At 36.8% G+C, this 21,476-nt stretch overlaps 1 protein-coding gene across 5 annotated transcripts; it reads left to right on the forward strand.

Moving 5' to 3' along the window:
• The first annotated feature begins 2,902 nt into the window (after positions 1-2,902).
• On the forward strand, positions 2,903-21,253 carry LOC125857562 (sister chromatid cohesion protein SCC2). Of its 5 annotated transcripts, none has more exons than XM_049537161.1 (28): positions 2,903-3,310; positions 7,106-7,215; positions 8,731-8,879; positions 8,949-9,042; positions 9,124-9,380; positions 9,684-9,791; positions 9,942-10,053; positions 11,654-11,750; positions 11,844-12,030; positions 12,127-12,555; positions 12,624-13,156; positions 13,244-13,454; positions 13,528-13,578; positions 13,680-13,838; positions 13,935-14,102; positions 14,789-15,088; positions 15,172-15,324; positions 17,252-17,421; positions 17,552-17,660; positions 17,774-17,947; positions 18,021-18,125; positions 18,190-18,423; positions 18,712-18,845; positions 18,933-19,220; positions 19,330-19,690; positions 19,896-19,988; positions 20,090-20,215; positions 20,886-21,253. In XM_049537161.1, exons 1-28 carry the CDS (start codon positions 3,072-3,074, stop codon positions 21,099-21,101), a joined length of 5,367 nt encoding a protein of 1,788 aa, XP_049393118.1. In that variant the 5' UTR covers positions 2,903-3,071; the 3' UTR covers positions 21,102-21,253. The 5 variants fall into 5 exon arrangements, with proteins under 5 accessions (XP_049393118.1, XP_049393119.1, XP_049393121.1 ...); XM_049537162.1 differs by having other exon boundaries at positions 9,130-9,380; XM_049537164.1 differs by having other exon boundaries at positions 8,752-8,879.
• The last annotated feature ends 223 nt before the right edge of the window (positions 21,254-21,476 follow it).

Here is a 21,476-nt window from a genome sequence, read left to right on the forward strand (position 1 = left end):
TCTTTTATTACCTGTTTCTGGAAATAATTTGATTAATCGAATATAATTGTTGGTTAAAAGTAAAGTCTAAACCATTTTCCTCGTGGGATCGATCTCAACCTACAAGTTGGGTTCTTTACTTGATAACGATCGCTTATGCTTCTGAAAGGAGGTGTAATTTGAGCGTATCAAATATCCAGTAGTGTTTGTCGTAATTGATCGATTTTGCATTATCTTCCTCAGCCATTATGTAACAAACACATACGTAAGTAAATATAGGTCTTTGTGGGGCCTATTTTTTCCTGAATGATGATCCCAGGATTTAATTATAATAAAATTTCATTTAGTTGTTGTAAACCATATGATTTCCACTATTCGTATTTTGTGATCTTCTAAGATCACGAGTTCTAAAGAGTAATAAAACCAAACTTTTTTCGTGACACCGTCAACTATTAATATTGGACTGATCGGACTCATTCTATTTGCCTATCTTATTTTTTTTACTTTAATATTGTATTTACTATTTTTAATCTTATTTGCATTTACAAAACAAGTTAGTATATACAAACCTTGTATTTTGATCATCTTAATATACGTGTTCTTGAATCATGTCTATAAATTTTAAAGATAAATAGTTTGACGTTCACGGTGTAAATAAGATAACTGTGGTATTATGTTGACCTACTTACTTTTGAATAATCAATTTACATAAAATAATTATTATTATGCCTTAAATCCAAGCAAGCTTGATCCAATTATATGAAGTTTTACCGATTATATTCATTTTAAGCATATTTTGATTTAAAAATATTTTTCAAAATATAAGAGTTGCATAATTTATACATACCATTAAATCATATAATTTATTTAATAATATTGGTGAAAGTTTTCTAACATGAAAAGTGTGAACTTAATCGTCATGGTTCTCATTACTACAATTTAACTTCCCCAATCCTTTAATTTCTTAAAATTTTTTAACACTATGTTTGGATGGTTGTTACATATTATCTTATGATGTATCGTACCATATTGTACTGTAAGGTTTTAATGAATATAATAATTGGAGATATTGTATTGTTCTTTCGTTACGTTACGTAATGTTAAAAATCAACAATGTAAATGATAAATTATTGAGAAAAGTAGGGTATGAAGTAGAACTAATATAAAAAAAGAGAGGAAAATAACAAAATAAGATTATTAAGTACTTCCTCCGTTTAAAAAAGGATGACCTAGTTTGACTTAGAACAAAGTTTAAGAAAAGAAAAAATATTTTTTAATCTTGTGGTTCTAAATTAAAGTTATGTCAAATGTACCAAAATGTCCTTTAATCTTGTGGTCTTAAACATGTCACGTGGAAAATTGAAGTTAAAGTGTTGTCAAAAAAAGAAATGGATCATTCTTTTTGAATTAGGCTAAAAAGGAAACTAGACCATTTTTTTGAAACAGAGGAAGTAAATAAAGACAAAATGAAAAGAAAATATAAATTAAAGACATGATCAAACTAAGGCGAAATGGTGTGGTGGACCCTTATACTTGTATCAGTTTGTATTGTGAACCCTTCTACTAACCCCTTTGTCATCTGGACCTTAAACTCAATAAAACACAATCTAACAAATCTCTCTAACCATTGACCAAGCTTATATGTCTTTAAGATGACCGAGTTGGCAACAATGTGTGACTTCACGCACTATAAAGCGAGTGAATAACTTTTCTAGGTTAAAAATATATTAAAATTATAAAAGAAATATTTTTTTTTAAAAAATAATTAATTAAAAAGTCCTTTCTTCCCCCATTACCCCTTCTTTTTGGCCATTTTCATCGCCTGACCAAACTTCTTTTTTTCTTCTCCATAGTTTATTAACATCCATTTAGCTTGGCCAATGATTCATCGCAGAAGGAGAAAGCGGACCAGCGCTCGTCGGAGACCATTGAATCACAGTGGAGTGAGAGAGAGAAATGGCGCTGGTGGTGCACGCCACCACTGTTTCGTAGTAGAGTGTGAGAGAGAGGCGACACTGGCTAGTGGAGAGGAGAACGAGGCGGGTGAGGGTGCGGTCATGGCGGTGAAGAGGTTTTTTGGCCAGATCGGCGGTGCGGTGGCTTAGGTTGTTGTTTTTGTGGAGGTTGAAGGAGGAAAGAATAATAGTGATGGTGTGCGGCGGAGATGAAGATGGGTGAGGGAGAAAATATATGTGGTTTCGCTAGCAAAAATGGTGACGACGGCGACGATGACTTTCTCCGGTCTATTTTGGTCGTGAAACAGTGAAAATAAGGAGAATTGGATCTATGGAATTTCACTTTAAAAAATGCCAAAATAAATTAAAATGTTATTATTTTACCTTATATTAAATAATTTTAAAAAATAATTATGAAATAATTATGATATGACATTAATATATCTGACGTGGATATGACATGTCAATTATATAAAGGAGAGTGAGCTACACACATGATTGGAGGGACTTAAAAGTCTCAATTTAATTGAGTTTAAGGGTCCAGATGACAAAGGGGTAAGTAGAACGGTTCATAATACAAACTGATACAAGTACAAGGGTTCACCAGACCATTTCGCCTCAAACTAAATGAACTATATATTATACAAAATAAGATTTTTGGTGTTACCGAACCATAGATAGAATGGGTAAAGACCATCCAAACACAAGCAATTTTTGTTTCCAAATCTGCACGGTACTTTTTCCTTTCATCGAACGGATATTAATATTGTAATTACTAATTTACTACTGCAAAAGTCCTTTTTGCCAACAAATTAGTACAAAAATTCCGTGAAAGGAAAAGAAATGGTACCAAACACAGTAATAACGTTTATGTGTACACCGAAAGGGTATTTTCGTAACTTGACAATCTAGACTATTTTTTCTTCTTGTATACTACTACTTGAGCTGAAAAAATCCCAAAATCTACTATTCTCTTTCCCCGCCATTTGTTTATCCGATTAGGGCTTTCTGCTTTTCCTCAAATTTGAAAAAACCTTAGATTCATACTCTCAAATCTCAATTTCTCCGATTTTCAGTTCTCTACAACTTGACTGTTACTTAACTGTGTGAAAGCCGTGTTTGCGGTGATTGATTCTAATGGCGAATTCAAGTGGCAATAGTGGTGTTCCTCAAGGTATAAGTTTGTCGAATACAGTGCACTCTGAAATTGCCCCGTCTTTGCCTTTGCCGTCACTTCCTGTCTTCTGCGGCGCACTCGATCACGAACTTAGGTTGTTCGACGAGCGGAGTGAATCCAGATCGTTGAATCGGAGTGACATACTCATTCACGCTAACAAAATTGCTGATCTGCTTCACAATACAGACGTTTCTTATTTGTGAGTAATTTTTTTTCTTTTTGATAAATTTATTTACTTTTTGGAATATTGACCTAGTTTAATTACACAATACAAGTCTTGTATACATATGTTCTGAAGATATTTTTGGTCTAAATTTTACTCATGCTCAACGCTTCTTCTTTTCTCTGGCTTGAGAAATTGCTTAATTTTAGGCTTTGCAGCATTGACTTGGTAGAATTACACGTTGTGTTTTTTCATTTGGCCCAAATCAGTCAAGTTGATTCTATTCTATTCTATGGGTTGATCAATTTGGGGTTTTTTAGGCTTTGCCACATTGTCTTGATAGAATTACATGTTATAAGTGTTGCAGATGATGGATATGTAATAAATTGATTGCCTATCATGTACAAACTCAGTTTGTGTGTCAAGTGATAATTAACGTGCAGATGAATTTCTTCAATCTTCGTTGTCAGTAGCTGTAAAATGATCTATGTGACACTCCTCTAGAATTATTCATCTAAAATCTCAAAGTTTGAACGACTCCGCCTTTTAAGGAATTAATTAGTTCAGGTTCTTCATATAACTTTTGGAGTGTTTGGCACTTTCACATCCTAACTTACAGGGTTGCAATTAGGAAGTGATGTCAATTTCTTAAATATTTTGTGGTAAAACGATCATTTTACAATCAGAGAAAATAGGAAATGGAGTTACAGGAATTGGCCAATAGGCAGAAATGGAATTGCATTACAAATAGTTGATGGACCTCATATTTAACTTCCTAGTGTGCTTTTCTTCTATATTAAGGGTGTGTTCGGTATGGAGGAGAACATTTTTTTCCATGGAGAATATTTTCCTTCAACCCAAACACACCCTAATTCTAAAAATGAAAAACCAAATGCCTTGCATGTTCTGTCACTTAACAAACAAATTTTGACCTCATTTTAGGATTCATGCATAGCCGGAAAGGTATTTGGTCTGTAGGTAGTTTATTATATCTGTAAGCTTTCTTTATCTGAAGTATCAAGATGCTCTGCCGTATCATTTGATAATTATGAGCAAATGATCAAGTTAGTTAATTTTCCTAGTTTGAGCAACCTCTTCTTCTTGCCAAGTTGTATTTAGTTTGGGTTGCTCAACTCAGTTTCTCTATTTTCCCATCCACTTATGTTGTCCAGAAAGATTTCACGACCAGGTTAAAAGGTGGGAGAACTAGTTGCAGATGAAGTAGAATTTATTTTTTCTAAATCCTTTTTTTGATGGCTGCAAAGGAATACTTATTAAAAACTGCGTCTTTTTAGCTGGACTGAAAATGTGAGACGTCCAAAAACTTGAAGGTCCTTGAGTGGGAATTTTTTTTTTTTTTTTGAAATTGGTAACTTTGTGTATATTGATATGAACAGATCAGTACATGGGCTGTACTAGGGCCATATTTACAAGTAATTCCAGAACCTATGATCCTGTGTCTATAATGAGTCTAACACATCAATAATAGATACAGGATCATTAGACCATATCTGATTACACCAAAAACATAGAATCAAGATACAATTCAATTTGATCTGCTCTATACTATTCTCTATGCTCTCAAAACACCTAGCATTTCTCTCCTTCCAAATTGTCCACCATATGCTGGCTGGTATAATTCTCCACCTACTTCTGCTTCTTGCTTGAACCCCAACTTCTTCCCAGCTTTGCAGGGTCTCTATAACCTTTCCTGGCATAGACCAAGAGAAACCTTTAAGGTTTAAGAATAGCCTCCAAAGCTGGTCTGTGAACTTGCAGTGGAGGAACACATGTCTAATAGTCTCTGCTTGTTCTCCACAAAAAAACACATCTGGGGCATAAAGTTATCCCCTTTTTCATCAGATTATCTTGTGTAAGGACAACTTCCTTAGATAGGAGCCAAGTGAAACATGCTACCTTGTAGGGTATGTTCACCTTCCATATAGTTTTCCAAGGCCAGTTGACATTCTACAGATTGTGATTATTCAACCATCTGTATGCATTGCCAACCTTGAATATTCCTTTGTCCCTGCCCTTCCACCAAAGCTCATCTTCCCCTTCTTGTGTTCCTTTAAACTGTCCAATAGTGTTTAAGAATTCTGCAACTCTTGTGATTTCCCAGTCATTTACTTGCCTTCTTAAATTGATTTCCCACCCATCAGGCTTCCACAATTCAGCAATTGTTCTTTGCTGATTTAGCATTAAATTGTGGATGTCTGGATAGATATTCCTTAGAACCCCCATTTCATGCCAGTCATCTTCCCAAAAGTTTCTCTTTTCCCCATTCTTGACTTTAACCTTGGTATTGATCTTGAAGTCATCCCACAAGACGCTTATTGATCTCCACAGATTCACTCCTTATGGGGAGATTACTTCCTTTGTCATCCATCTATTTTCTCCCTCATACTTGGCTTTTATGACCTTTCCCCATAGCAGTTGTTTGTCATTAGCATACTTCCATAACCACTTCATTCTGAGAGCCTTACGATGATTCTACAAATTTTTAATACCCAGACCCCCATACTTTTTTTCTATTATAGGATCTGTCCACTTTACCAGATTATAACCTTTCCTGTCCTTGTTTCCCTGCCATAGGAACTTCCTTCTGATCCTGTCCAATCTGTCAGTAACCCCTGCTGGAATGGGAAATAAAGACATCATGTACGTAGGCATAGCATCTAGAACTGAGTTGATAAGAGTTACTCTTCCTCCAAGAGACAAGTATTGCCCCTTCCATCTAGCCAATTTCTTCTCACATTTCTCTATTACATTGTTCCATATCTCTTTTGACATTGATTTAGCACCCAAAGGCATCTCAAGGTATGTAGTTGGGAGAGCCCCAACTTGTCCACCTAGGATAGTGTTCAGTGTCTCCATGTTATTTACTTCATTAATGGGATAAAGAAAACTCTTGCTCCAATTAATATGTAACCCAGAGATTCCTTCAAACAGGACCAATATTACTCTCAGATATCTGAGTTGTTCTTCTTCTGCCCCACAAAAGATCAGTGTGATAAGTCACTTCTAAACTTTCCCTTTCATCTCTGGCCACATCAAAACCTCTCAACCAGCCATTTGTATTATCTATTTGAGCATGTTGTTGAGTCCCTCCATAACTAGCAAAAAAGGAAAGGGGACAGAGGATCCCCCTGCCTGAGGTCCCTTTGAGCTCCAAAGAATCCTGTTGGAGCACCATTAATCAAAACAGAGAATTTTACTGAAGATATACAAAATTTTATCCAGTTGATCCACTTAAGCCCAAATCCCATCTTCTCCAGGACACAAGGAGAGATGAAAGATTGTCCCTGCTTGCATCTAGTGGACAATTTGGAAGGAGAGAAACCAGAGTTGTTTTGAGAACAAGAGCATTCCCTTCCAAAGTATAAAGATGAACTATTTAGCAACCTTTTACTTTTGGTGTATCCACTCTGTACCTAAGGATATAGGGGACATTACCCTATTTTTAGACAGTTTATAAGGGATATAGGTGATAGATTTTGTTTTGGGCTGTTCCTTCATACTTTTGATGTAATTATGTAGGAGCACACTATTGGTGTACTCCTTTTGTTTATAATACCAGTTAACCTTCTAAAAAAAAACTTAAGATTTTCAAGAAGTTCTACCTTTTTCAAAGTAATTAATTGAGGGTATAATAAGTAAAAAAGTTTGTCCTTTCTTGATTTGTCAAAATGGACAAGTAATTAGGGACAGAGGGAGTAGTAACCTTCTACCCTAATTTGTGTACTCCACACCTTCCCACCTTAAAAGTAGACCATAGAAGGAAAAAACTTTCCACTGTGTATCTTTGACTTTATCAATCCTTATATGCAGGAACCTTAGAGCTGATGCAAGTCCTCAATCTCACGGCTTTGTGGGACACCTTGACCTGCATAATGAAGTGCTTACATGTAACTCTGAAGCCTTTGCTCTAATAAATGCAGGTAAACAAGGTCTATAAGCTGATTTCATTGTTTTCTATCTTATGTGTTAGATTTTTACATGTCCAATTGGCTCGATTGAATTCTGTGCAGAAGTACAAGTCTTTTCTCTTATTTGAATTACATAACATTTTGACTGTGCTTATGGTACAAGCATCCTTTTGCTAATCCGATTTATCGCACCAACTAATATTTACCCATATTTTTCTTCATTCTCTTGCAAGGGCTAAATCTTGTTTCTGGTCAAGTTGTTTACTTGTTTTAGATGATTTGAGTTTGTACTTGAAGAAAATCGTGTTGTATTTGGTGACAAGAATGTTTGAAATCCTATGTTGAAATCAATTCGATACTTCGTGCTTCCTTGCTCATAATGATAGACTCCCATCTGAAGTCATCACGTTTCCATTGAATGTTAGTATCTCATGAAAGTGTAACTGTTTCCAAAACGATTTATGCAGATCCACCCATTGCCTTAAAGTTTTGGCTTGGTTGTTTGAATTCTTTCTCAGTAACAAGATTTTGATTTTAACTTTTACTCCTGGGATTTACCTTTTTGTTTTGATCAGTAAGCGAGAGATCTTATTAACAGTATCAGGACTCAGACACCAGGATGGTGATTTAGAAGAGTAGTAGTCCCCTGCCCAAAAGAAAGGAGGGAAAGCCTCTGTAAAAAGTTGGTTCTAGTACCATGATGAAGTAACGAAATCTAGCATTTTATATCTATCATCCACATCTTGGAGCTTACACCATGGTGCCAGCATACATAAACATCTGAATTTCAGGTCCAGTACAGTAGTTGCCTTTCCGTCAAGCATCTGGAGTTCCTCTCTCCATAGTACCCATCCATGCCAACTGGTATAGTCTTCCATAATACTCAGTGATTTGTTTCTTCCTTTGAGCGTCAACATAGCAGTAGCTCATTACAGAGTGAGGCATCAGAAAATTCACTTTGAACAGACTTGGGAACATACTCCAAAGTTGATTGGCAACCCAACAGTGTAGGAAAAGTGGCTTCCTTTTGTTCCTGATTGCTGCATAAGTAGCATCTATCGCATAATGTGATTCCCCTCATGAAGCAAGAGTCATGTGCCAATTCCCGCAAAAACTGCCACTTTGTGTGGTGGTGCTTTTGATTTGCATATTTTCATCCAAACCAATTCTGGGAATTGTTTCTTCTCTGCTTAGCCATATGTAGCAAGACTTAACAGATAAAGCTTCCTGTATTTGTCCCTCCTAACAGAGAATCTGTAGTTTCACTATTCAAAGACACTTCTTCCAAAATATGAAGCAGCTTGGCCATTGTATTTCCTAGTCAAAGAATTGTCTTCTAAAGTTTACATTCCAATTGTGGTTGTTCCAACACTGGTAAACAGATAATCAGCATCCAGAGAAAAGCTATTCATGGGATTTACTTTAGAACATGTTATTGTCTTGGGTTCTGTAGAAGTGTTTCTCTATTTCTGCATTTGAGTGATATGTTTCATTAAGTGTTTGATGTTACTTGGGTTTACTATATAGCACATTGTTCAAGTTTCTCAGGCCCCATTAAGGAGACTGCACGAAGTCGCAAGGCTAATTCAAATTCTCTTGAGAGTATACCTGCTGTCCAACTTCCACAACAAGGCACTGTAGAGATCCCCAATTGTCAGCACGACCATGTTATTAGTGTAAGTTTGAAAACGGCCGATCCAGTGGCTAAGTCATTGTGTTTACTAAAATCAAGCAATTGATTGCAGGATGTTACTGCATCTTCTAGGAAACCAAAAGTCAAGAAGAAAGGAAGGGAGAGCACCTTACTATCAAGTGGCCCTGATGCTTCTGAATGTCAAGGTTCCCTTTTCGTCACTGCACTTTTTTTTTCCTTACCTCTAGATGGCTATTCAATGAATTGGGAATATTTCCTGTCATTAGATGCAGTTGCAGCAGGTTTTTGTGAGATGTTGGAAGATTTTTGTGGCAGGGCAGAAATTTTTAGTGATGAGCGGGAGGAAAGAGAATTTTTAGCAGTGTCTCTGGCAGATCTTAAAGTTGTTCTGAGGGAGATCACATCTATCCGAGCAAAGAAAGCACTGAATTCGATTCCAGTTGATAATCTAGTGAGATTTCTTAGGATCTTAGATCACCAGATTCATCGAGCAGAAGGTTTATCAATTAATGATTGTGAACATGTAAGTTAGCAATTATGCATTTCATGTTATTCTTTAGACTTACAGTACAGATAATGCCTCTTTAGTTTTCTTATATAATTTTCTCTTTCCAGTTAAAGATTGCAAGTACCGACTTTGGCTTCCATTATTTTCTTGTAACTGACCTTTTTCTGTTTGTTACCTATGGGTGGGAAGTGGGTCACACCACTGTCTGGAAATCATGGCTCTTGTCAACATGCCACACTTCTAAATTTGTTAACGATAGTAATAACATTGTCATGGCCATAGTCAATAATAAGGTTTTGGTTTTCCCATATTATGCAGATGGATGCGGAGGTTGTGTCATCGATTTTCTGTGCTTTAGAGTCCATTCATGCAGCTTTAGCTATAATGGCTTACAATGGGATGCCTAAGCAATTGTATAAAGAAGAAGTATGCTCTTAACTCTTTTTTGTTTTTTCCTTTACTGAATATATCTTGTAAATTACAAATACAGATTTCATTTTGATTCTTGTGTTGGTATCTTTGCACGTCTCCTTTTAGTTTGTTAACTTTTAAGCTGACCTTGGTCTTTGGTACCAGATCATTGAAAGAATCGTGGAGTTCTCCCGGCACCAAGTTATGGATGTTATCTTTGGTAGTGATCCCGTGTACCGTGCACTGCACAAACCACCCGAGATAGGGATTCCTGAAGGTAGAATTCTGAGTACTAGATTATTGATTATTAGTGTACTAGGACTCTATTTGAACATTTATTGAAGTCATTAGAAAATTGACTTCTCGATGATTGCGAAGTCAGGTAAACGAAAGAATCAGATTGAATTAAAAAATGACATGGAGAGAAATTCTATAGCTTGCAGAATACATAGGAAGTAGAATTTAGAAGTGTTTACCCCTAGGCGTTCTTGTTGAACAAAATACTAAATGTAGGAAAGTTGAAGCTAATGTTAGTGTAATGGTATCTTAAGATTTTGAAACTTCTCGGTGGTGTCTAGAATTAAATTGTTTGCCTTTGTGTTAATTGGAGATCGTTTAAAGAATCATCTGCAGAGCTGAAAAATAGGTTGGGAACTCTAGAAAGGAGTTTTGAAGTTTTCCTAACTTAAAAAAGGATGGAGATACAGTATTTAATTAGATCTAACCATCAATCCTCAGTCTGAAGTATTTTACCTCTCCTTCAGTCCATATTTTGAACTTCTATGCTGCCCATAACTATTGCTGGTCCTTTTCTCTCATCAATCTACCTTTCCAATCTTTGCTTTCACTGTTTACAATCTTTCTAAGAAAGTCATTTTCAAAAAAAAAAAATCTTTCTAAGAAAGTGACAACTATCCGATGGTTCTGGAATTGTTTTGTGTTGATGAGTATTTAATTAGATCAGTCTAAAATTGGCTTAGTTTCTTGGAATTAATGTAAACTTAGGTAAAGATAGGGCACAACCAAGGAAAAAGATCCAGATAGATGATATCCACTAGTTGAGAATAGGTTTTAGTCTTTTAGAGGACCTCTAATATTATTACATTATTGTTATATTTATTTGGGAAAAGGGTTTGAAAAATACTCCAACTTTGGCCGAAATTGCTGTTACGATACCAAACTTTATGGAGGACCTTTTCCCCCCCGGCACTATTTAATAGTGTATTTTAAAGGCATATATATATGTGCCCACGTGGACACATTACTATTTAAAATGATGCAATATTTATGATGTCCACGTAGGCACATATAGATCTTTAAAATACACTATTAAATAGTACAGGGGGTAAAAGGTCCTTTCCAAAGTTTGGTATCGTAACAACAATATCGACCAAAGTTGGAGTATTTTTCAGACCCTTTTCCCATTTAAATATATTTAACCTATTATTTCTCTTTTATTTTTATTTGGTGTAATGATGACATGAGTTGAGCTTAAATGGAATAGTGACCATTCGTTCCTGAGCCCAACTTGTTTGGGACCAAGGCTTAGTTGTTGTAGACTTGTAGTCTAAAATTGCGAAGATATGAAGGGGTTAACCTGTGGAATAGTTCTAATGTTTATTGCTTCAGTATGGCTTGGATCATCACTGGGGTAGTAAAACATTTTAGCTTTATCAATTACTATACTCCCTTCTTTTTCTATTCTTCTATGACACTGTTCTATCTTGTAGTTTTCAAACTGTGAATTCTGATTCCCATTTGTCTGATAGGTATAAGGGTTCAGTTTCGTCTCTGTTAATTGGATTATAAATTAAACCTATTTTTGTATATGCTAGACATAGTCCAGTCCTTTACTTAGACTATATCTATGCTTCCAGGTGAAGAAGATGAAGAGGTCAATGGGGATTTTGTTTCACCAAATAGGAAGAAGAGATCTACTAGGAGTGTGAAACCAAGGAAATCAACATCAAACAAGTATGATTGTATATTGGTGTCCTTGATAATGTGTTTTTTGTCTCTTATATGAAATGGTCCTATAACCTCATGCTGGTATTATCAACTTTGTAGGGTTTCTTCTGCTGTTAGTAATATACTTCAGAAGCTTGATGTGATTCTTGGTTTTCTTAAGGAGTTGTGCACTATAGAGCGTCTACCAGACAGTTGCATTATTCAACTTATTAAGACTTGTTTCACAACATTTGTGGTTGAAAACATCCAGCTTTTGCAAATGAAATCAATAAGCTTAATAAGTGGGGTAATGAAGCTTCATTTGCTTGAAGTTTGTCCTTTTAGTTTAAATGAATCATAACTACTGTGGAACTTAGTTGTGTATATGTTGTTGAGTTTGCAGATATTTTATGCATACACACAGCATCGTGTTTCTATAATGGATGAGGCACTTCAGATTCTTTTAAAATTACCCTCTTCTAAGCGCATGCCCAGAACTTATCCTCTACCTGATGAAGAGCAGAGGCAAATCCAGTTCATCACTGCTCTTTTAATTCAAATAGTTCACAGCAGTTCAAACCTTCCAGATGTTTTGAGGGAATCAGCTGACAGTCCTTCTCTAGAAGTTTCAATTGATGCCAGTTACCCTACCAAATCTTTTGAATCAGTCACGGAAGCTTGCTGTCTTTTCTGGAGTCGTGTTCTTCAACGTCTAACAAACACAAAAAATCAGGAGGCAGCTGAGTTGAAGACAATGATTGAGAATCTTGTCATTGATCTGTTAACTACTTTGAATTTGCCTGAATATCCAGCCTCTGCTCCTCTTCTGGAGGTATTAGAGATGTGGTTATATTTCTGAATCCTCTTTATTGGCTATATATTAAAGACACTTATATGCAGGTTCTTTGTGTTTTACTCCTTCAAAATGCTGGGTTGAAATCTAAAGATATTTCTGTTCGTTCGATGGCCATTGACCTTCTTGGCACAATTGCTGCAAGGCTGAAACAAGATGCAGTCCGCTGTAGGGAGGAGAAATTCTGGATAGTAAAGGAGTTGAGAAGTGGGGAATTGATTGACCGGAATCCTCCCAAGGATGCATGTTCTGTTTGTTCGGATACCAGGATTGACAAATCACTTGTTCAATGCCATGGTTGTCAGGGACTATTTCATCTTAACTGTACTGGAATCAGGGGTCATGATATTCCGAATCGCGGCTTTTATTGCCAGATGTGTTTTTCCAAGAAGCAACTTCTTGTACTGAAATCACTATGCGAGTCTCAGTCCAATGATGCTGGGCAAAATAACCGTACTAACTCAGGAAAAACATCACAAGTTACTGAGGCAATCACAAATTTGGAGATTGTTCAGCAGCTACTACTGAATTATCTCCATGATGCTGCAACTGTGGATGATTTACATCTATTTACTCGCTGGTCAGTGCTTCTGTGAAATTGATATTTTAATGCTGTTAGTTTTTTTCTTTCTGTTTTTGATAACCCTGCCAAGAAAAACAATTGCAGGTTCTATCTTTGTCTTTGGTACAAAGATGACCCTAATTCAGAGCAAAAGTTCATGTATTATGTTGCACGATTGAAGTCACAAGCAATTGTGCGTGACTCTGGTTCTCTTTCTTCGCTGATGACAAGAGAGTCGGCAAAAAAGATAACTTTAGCATTGGGACAAAATAGTTCTTTCTCTAGAGGATTTGACAAGATTCTGCAAGTGCTTCTGGTTGGTGAAATAACACTTCCCCACTTTTACTCGAGCACATAGATTTTTATACTCATTATAAGATGCTTTACAGGCAAGTTTGCGGGAGAACTCTCCAATCATTCGTGCAAAGGCATTGCGAGCAGTAAGTGGGTTGCGTAGACATTCTAAAATTTTGATTTCTTCTGTTCCAACTTCTGGAGTACTTAGTTTCTGCTCTACTTGTTTGTGTCATAATGAGAGCAGGTTAGTATCATTGTTGAGGCTGATCCAGAGGTTTTGGGTGATAAGCTCGTCCAAACAGCAGTGGAAGGGAGGTTTTGTGACTCTGCTATATCTGCCCGAGAAGCTGCGTTGGAACTTGTAGGCAGGCATATTGCTTCATATCCTGATGTTGGTCTGAAGGTATTGAATTTAGATCTATTGATCCAACATGCTTGTGGTGACACCTTTTTCAGGATGGCTATATTTGTCCTCCTAACGCGTCTTTTGGTTGTGCAGTACTTTGAGAAGTTGGCGGAGAGAATAAAGGATACTGGAGTAAGTGTGCGAAAGCGTGCTATCAAAATCATACGGGACATGTGCACTTCAAATTCTAACTTCTCAGAGTTAACTACTGCTTGCGTTGAAATTATTTCCCGAGTAAATGATGAGGAAGCCAGTGTACAGGTAGAAGTAGTCAAATCAATTTCCTTACCATTTTAACATTTGAGCTGATTCTCTTTGGTCCTCTGTCCTCTCCTTGGCTAAATAGCGATACAAGCACCCTGACCATAACAATATCTGCCCCAGATGAATGTAGAACGTGCAAGGTTCTTATGATGATCGACCATAATCATCGTTACACTTTAGACCTGACAAGTGGCTGACTTAGAACAAGGCACACGATTCTTGGTGCGATTCATAGGCCAGTCCCAAGCCAGTCATTCTGCATGGGGTAGGGGCCCAGTCCTGCCCACAAAGGCTCCAGTTGGATGGACTGGATAGTTGGCATAATTCTTTAAAATAATTTTGAACTTTGATTTATTTAACAAGATTCAAGTATTTAAACTTATTTTAGAGTTGAGGACTGAAGAAGTGTAATATTGAAGATTTACTTCGGAAAAATACAATCGAAAATATACAAAAATCTTTAATATAGTAACAGTTGAAGGTTAAGCAAAAGCTTGGGTTATATTAGTGTGAAATTAGAACCTCAGATTATTACTTCATGTTCCATTTTATATGACAACCTTTTGTGTATAGCAGAAAAGAATGACACCTTTCTATATCTTGATGTGGACAAAATTTTATTTGGTCAGAGTCCAGAAGCATACAAGGAATCCTTAGAATCTGTTTTATTTTCTTACATATAGGACCTGGTCTGCAAGACATTTTATGAGTTTTGGTTTGAAGAACCTTCTGGTTCACAACATCATTATTTCGGAGATGGAAGTTCTGTTCCACTTGAGGTGGCTAAGAAAACAGAGCAAATTGTTCAGATGCTGAGAAGGATGCCCAGTCTTCAACTTCTTGTAACTGTGATTAAACGCAACTTAGCCCTTGATTTCTTTTCACAATCTGCTAAAGCTGTCGGTATCAACCCCGCGTCCCTTGCCTCAGTCCGTAGGCGCTGTGAGTTGATATGCAAGTGCTTACTTGAGAAAATACTGCAGGTATTTGATTTGTAGGATGGTGCCTCTTAAATGTTTAGACTTCTTTTTTGTAAATAGAATGTTCAAGTATCTTCTTCTTCCAGGTGACAGAGATGAATACGGGAGAAGGAGAGGTGCTTATGCTACCATACATGAGGCTCTTGCATGCCTTTTGTGTTGTTGATCCTACTCTATGTGCACCAGCTTCTGATCCTTCCCAGTTTGTGATCACGCTACAACCTTATTTGAAGAGTCAGGTTGTGCATCTATTTGGTTTTAAGCTTAGTTGCGCGGACTCTTCACTTTTGATGCTGCACCTGTGTCGGATTCTCCAAAAACACACTACTTTTGGCGAATCCGACACGCACCTGTTGACATTTTTGAAGAGTCTGAGCAACATTGCTTTTAAGGCACTCCACAGTGATTCTAGGTTATTCTCTTCTATGTGAGAAAATTTGCTTTTCTATTTAACCAAGAACAAAAAATTGCTTTTCTTGATGGAAATGGGTGCGCACTTTGTGTGCATATGTGTCTGGTGCATGCACTACTAAGTTTGTATATTAGCAAACTTGAAATGGATATAGTACATGAGGCTCGTTTGGGTTTCAAGCACAAAATACTGGTTAATGCGTGTTTCTGTCTATGTGCTAACTTGAAAGGTATCGTACAAATAGCTCTTGGGTTTCAACGTTCAAGCACAATGCACCTATCGATTGGTTTATAAAGAAGCACAGGGAAGACTGGTGTGTTATCATTTAATACCAACCATGTTTTGTACTATTTTCTGAAACCAAGCTATAGAATCTTATGTTAAGAAGTGGAAAACTGTCAAATGAGTGAAGACAGAATATCTTGGTTCAGATAATATTAGAACACAATGGATATTCAAAACTATGTAAATTGTAGTGGTAATGAACTTTTGATTCATGCAAATGAATCTTTGGGAAGAATGATAAGAGCATAAACATACAGTTGTTGCAATGGTGACAGAAAACTAATTGGGATTTATGCATGGTAAATCTACTACAAAGGTTACATTTTGCTGAATGTTGATAGTACCTAAAAAAGTATATAATTGATGTATGAACAAACTCTTTTTTGGGTGCTTGAGAAGAAAAAATTATCGATGTTAAAAAAGAAGAAACAAATTCATATATAAAAATAACAGAAAGAGTATGTACAAGTAACTAAGCGAGTGATCATAAGTGTGAGAATAGGAGGAGATACAAGGGAGTTCCCCATCATTGTGGGTTACACTAGAGATATTCTTTCCGCCATATTTGTTTGCCTTAGTTATTGATAACTTAACTGATTGTACATAGGGTGAGGTAATGTATGCCATTTGCAAAAGATGTTGCACTACTAGACGAAATTGTAGTGGGGATTCTATCAAATTTGGACTCATGGAGATAATGAGAAACACTCTAGAGAATAAAGTTTTATGACAAGTTAGAGAATATATGCAATGCAAGTTTAGCCTTCATTGAATGAACGAAACTGAATTGATTTGTATGAGATTATGCTGTCTAAATGCATATAGTTTAAATGTACAGGCTTAATCTTCTTGGAAAACAGAATGACAGGGAAAGGTGAATTCCTTAGAATCAAGATAAGGTAACTTAAGTGGGAGTGTGTTACAGGAATGCACTTTGAAGGAAAGTCTCGTAGCACGATTGTGAGACCAACAATGTTATGTGGGTGCAACAAATCCTGAAGAGAGGTGTCGTGGAAATGCAATGTTGAGATGAATGTGCAATCATTCAAAGTTGGACGTGATTAGAAATGATTATTAATATGGTTCAAGTAACAACCATAGAGGATAAAGTGAGTTCACATGAGATGGTTCAACTATGTTGTACAATCATTCAAAATTGGATTAGATTAGAAATGATTATTAATATGGTTCAAGTAACACACATAGAGGATAAAAATGAGATGTGGCACGAGATGGTTCGACCATGTCCTACTAAGAGCTTTGAATATATCAGTCTGGAGTGTATGCATTAGTGTGTGGATGTACCTCTATACTAAAGCTATTTATCCAGGTTGTCACTGTACTTGCTTGTTGACTATAGTCACTGCTACTCTACAGCCACCTGATTCCTCCTTTTCATTTGCTGTACTTGTAAATGTTAAATACTCCAAACAATTTATGATATACTTTGTTCTTATGGCTTCTGTTAGGCTGATAATCGAGTTGCAGCCCAGCTTTTGGAGAGTATAATCTTTGTGATTGATTCTGTTTTGCCTTTACTAAGGAAGCTTCCTCAAAGTGTTGCTGAAGAACTTGAACAAGATCTGAAGCAAATGATTGTTCGGCATTCTTTCTTGACAGTTGTCCATGCTTGCATCAAGTATCTACTCTTTCATTAATACCCTCTTCTCTATAAATTGGGACTAGCCATTTCCCTTAATAAATTTTTCACAACTTCATATTCCATGCTTCACTTTTTTCCTTATAAGCTTTTGCTTACAAAATTACAGGTGCCTCTGCTCTGTAAGTAATGTTGCTGGAAGAGGCTCAACTATTGTTGAACACCTTATCCAGTTATTCTTCAAACGCCTTGATGCCCTAGGTTTCAGTAACAAGCAGGTATGTGAAACCCCATGAAGTTTCTGGTCATTACTAGGAAAAAACAGATGTTTCTCTTCGTATTTTGTTATAAGATCTGTATGGCATTATTGCTTACTTTATTTCTTTTTCAGCACTTTCAGCAAGTGGGCCGGTCTCTTTTCTGCCTGGGTTTGCTAATGCGTTACAGTAGCTCATTATTGCATGCATCTGTTTCCAGTAACAACTTACATGTTTCTAGCAGCCTCAACCTATTTAAGAAATATCTTCAGGCCGAAGACTTTGTTATCAAGGTCCGCTCATTGCAGGTGAGACTTCCTATTTCCTTCAAGTCCTGCATGTATGTCATAATCATCACCGATGCAACTATGTAACTTTCAGGCACTGGGCTATGTTTTTATTGCTCGCCCTGAATGTATGCTGGAAAAGGATGTAGGGAGAATTTTAGAGGCCACACTTTCTTCTAATACTGATACACGGCTCAAGGTAACTTCTTTTCTTCTTGTTTCACACTTAAGATATGCTGTATACTGAATCATTTGTCGGCCAGATGCAATCACTGCAAAACATGTATGAGTATCTTCTTGATGCTGAAAGTCAAATGGGAACAAATAATGCAAGCGAGAATGAAGTTGCTAATACACCAGTTGGTGGCCCTAGTGTGCCTGTTGCTGCAGGGGCTGGTGATACCAACATTTGTGGGGGAATAGTTCAGTTGTATTGGGCTAAAATCTTAGAAAGATGCCTGGATGTGAATGAACAAGTGCGTCAGTCTTCTCTTAAGGTAATTCCCTAATTTTTTAATCTTCTTTTCCTGTAAAAAATGATTAATTAAGCTGGTCTTATGGATTGCACTCACTCCCACTTAGAGGACATTTTAGTGTAAGAGCCGGTCAGTTTACTGCTGGTGTTCATTTACCTGACTACGCGATCCTCATTTATTTGGAAATTGTATGCGATGCTAATTTCTAAAGCATGGAGTATTTATTCTCAAAGTTATGTCAATCCTTTTACCCATTCGAACTATAGGGTAGATTCCTGCTCTAATCAACCTCTGATTTTGTTCAAACAGATTGTGGAAGTTGTACTGCATCAAGGTCTTGTTCATCCTATTACCTGTGTTCCCTCTTTGATAGCTCTTGAAACAGATCCGCAGGAGGTGAACTCAAAGCTGGCTCATCATTTGTTGATGAACATGAATGAGAAGTACACTCTCTTTGTTGTTAGAATTATAGAATTACCTCTTGATATTGATGAGTTTATCTTAACGTTGCTGGTTTTTTTTTTTTTCAGGTATCCATCCTTCTTTGAGAGCCGTCTTGGTGATGGTCTACAAATGTCATTTATGTTCATACAAGCCATGAATAAAGGTGATTCTCAAAGTTTAAAACCCCAGTCCAAAGCTCCAGGTATCATGTCAGGAAAGTCAGAGCCTGGCTCATTTACCCATGCAAGGCTCGGGGTATCTCGAATCTACAAGCTCATCCGTGGAAATCGTATTTCAAGGAACAAATTTATGGCCTCAGTTGTGCGCAAATTTGATACGCCAAGCTGGGGTGATTTGGTGGGCCCATTTTTGATGTATGCACCAATCTGGAGTACTAAACCTGAAGTTGGTTACTGTTTCAATATTTACTTTCTTTGTACTAATCTGGACTATTGATCCTGAATTGTATTTTTCCTCTTCCAGATACTGCACCGAAATTCTTGCTTCGCTTCCATTCACGTCGCCTGATGAGCCCCTTTATTTGATCTATTCTATAAATCGGATTATTCAAGTTAGGGCTGGCACGGTGGAGGCAAATATGAAGGGATTTTTACAATTTTTACAAGCAGGCTATCAAAAATTAAATGTAAGTGGGGGCATTCAAACAGAGCCTAATCAACCTATTAGGTGTCAGACTGAAACAATGGTTGCCAGCACAAAAATTGAGGAAGGGTTAGAAGGTGACCATGTTGGTGTAGATTATGGATCAGTGGAGCCATATATGCCCCATTTGGCATCATTAAATCCACATGGCATATCAAATGCTGATTTGCAGATGATCCAGGTATGCTCTCTCCATCAAACTGAGTCTTATGAGCATGGTGTAGTGTTGCATGCAGAGCACATGAGCTATGTCACAAGCTTAACTGTTGTCTTTTTTATAGGGGTCACATGTCCCTCCTAACTTTCACTACTGATAGCTGATGCGTTCTTTTTTGGTTAAGTCTCTTTTTGGATTCTTCTGTTTAACAAATATGAGTATTATACAGGTGGAGTGTCTGGCAGCTGGTGCTTTACAGTTGCTTCTGAGGCTAAAGAGGCACCTCAAGATTCTATATGATCTAAATGATGCCCGTTGCCAGGTTCGGCTTTCTGAATTGGCTGTTAGTTGTGCATGAGACTATGTAAATGAACCCTTGGCGGCATCTCATGATACTTATCTCATATTGGTTGGTTTCATCAGGCATATTCTCCAAATGATCCCCTAAAACCTGGGGAAAGTCTTTCAAAGCAAAGTCTTCCTTTCAATGTGAATGAAATTAACATTGAGCACCCAAAGAATTATGAAGACTTTGTCCGGAGATATCAGGTAATTTGAGTGCAGTAACATATTCTATATGTCTACTCCACCAACGGTCATATTTGATTCTCTCTGATAGTTTTCTGATCTTGAGAACAAACATATTCCATTATGTGTTGCTATATTATGCCTTGACAAATTATTCACACATTTATCTGCTGGATGATTTGCCACCCTATACTTTTGAAGCTGTCATGGTTAAATATGTGAGACTTCTCTTTCATTTCTGCACTCTATTTTGTATATGCATTTATTTGTTTCTTGCTGGTGTTACATTGTGATTGCATATCAAGGGCATGCAGTTTGTAATTTAGCTTATTCAAATAGATGAGCTGGAGTTGACATTTATATGATCATGTGACATTGGTCGCCCCTTTCTAAGAATGTGATATTGCCCATATATTTTAACCATGGTCATGAGGGATTTCTTTTGCACTTCAGTTTTGTAGTTCTTCAGGCTGACACATGACAATATCAATAAATATTTCTTTACTTAAAAAAAAGAAGGGAATTTCTTTTGCACTTGTAGGAAGAAACAGGAATTAATATATGAGCAAGTTATTGCTTGTTTATCTATTATGACTATTCATGCCGGAAAGGAGATCACTTTGCAGCTTAACTGAAGTGGCCACCTTCCATTTTTGACATTTATTTCATCTTTATTTTCCTTTTTTGGTAGGAATTCAAGAATGCCTTGAAGGAAGATACAGTGGACTATGCAATCTACACGGCGAACATTAAAAGGAAACGCCCTGCTCCAAGAAGAAACAGGAAATCTGGTCGAATGATGGGTGGTGATGATGAAGACTATGAAGACGATGAAGATTGGGGTAGTGGAATGAAGAGTAGTAATAGTGGCAGAAGAAGCAGTAGCAGGTTAAGGCAGCACTTGTGAATGTAAATACTTACAGGTAACACTAACATGTACAGTATGCAGGAAGGCAGGTAAATGACACAAGTAGCAAGAACCAAAACAAATTTGTAACAGCTTCTATAGAAGTTAGAGATCATACATAAGATGCCAGGACTAGAAGTTAATACTGTATTGGAGTTCCAGTACATCAGTGATGTGCTCCATTTAGAAGTACATGATGCTTGGAGGCATGAGTTTTGGTGTAGTCCTCCAACAGTAGCAAATTGATTTCTTGTTGATTTCTTTGGGGGTTTTAACAGGAGGGAGATAGGGGAAGATTTTTCTGAGGTGTAGGTTTTAGACTTCTATTCCATTTTATATGTACATTCTAGCAGATTCTGTTCTCATTTGGAAATG

Source organism: Solanum stenotomum, chromosome 3, assembly GCF_019186545.1.
Source record: "Solanum stenotomum isolate F172 chromosome 3, ASM1918654v1, whole genome shotgun sequence".
Taxonomy (NCBI): domain Eukaryota; kingdom Viridiplantae; phylum Streptophyta; class Magnoliopsida; order Solanales; family Solanaceae; genus Solanum; species Solanum stenotomum.

What these genes read in the sequence shown, in the direction of transcription:
- LOC125857562 (XM_049537161.1), top strand. Translation starts at nt 3,072, where the DNA reads ATGGCGAATTCAAGTGGCAATAGTGGTGTTCCTCAAGGTATAAGTTTG. An exon ending in TGATGCTTCTGAATGTCAAG is followed by an intron (nt 9,043 to 9,123) that starts GTTCCCTTTTCG and finishes TCCTGTCATTAG; the next exon opens with ATGCAGTTGCAGCAGGTTTT. An exon ending in TACTTGAGAAAATACTGCAG is followed by an intron (nt 15,089 to 15,171) that starts GTATTTGATTTG and finishes TTCTTCTTCCAG; the next exon opens with GTGACAGAGATGAATACGGG.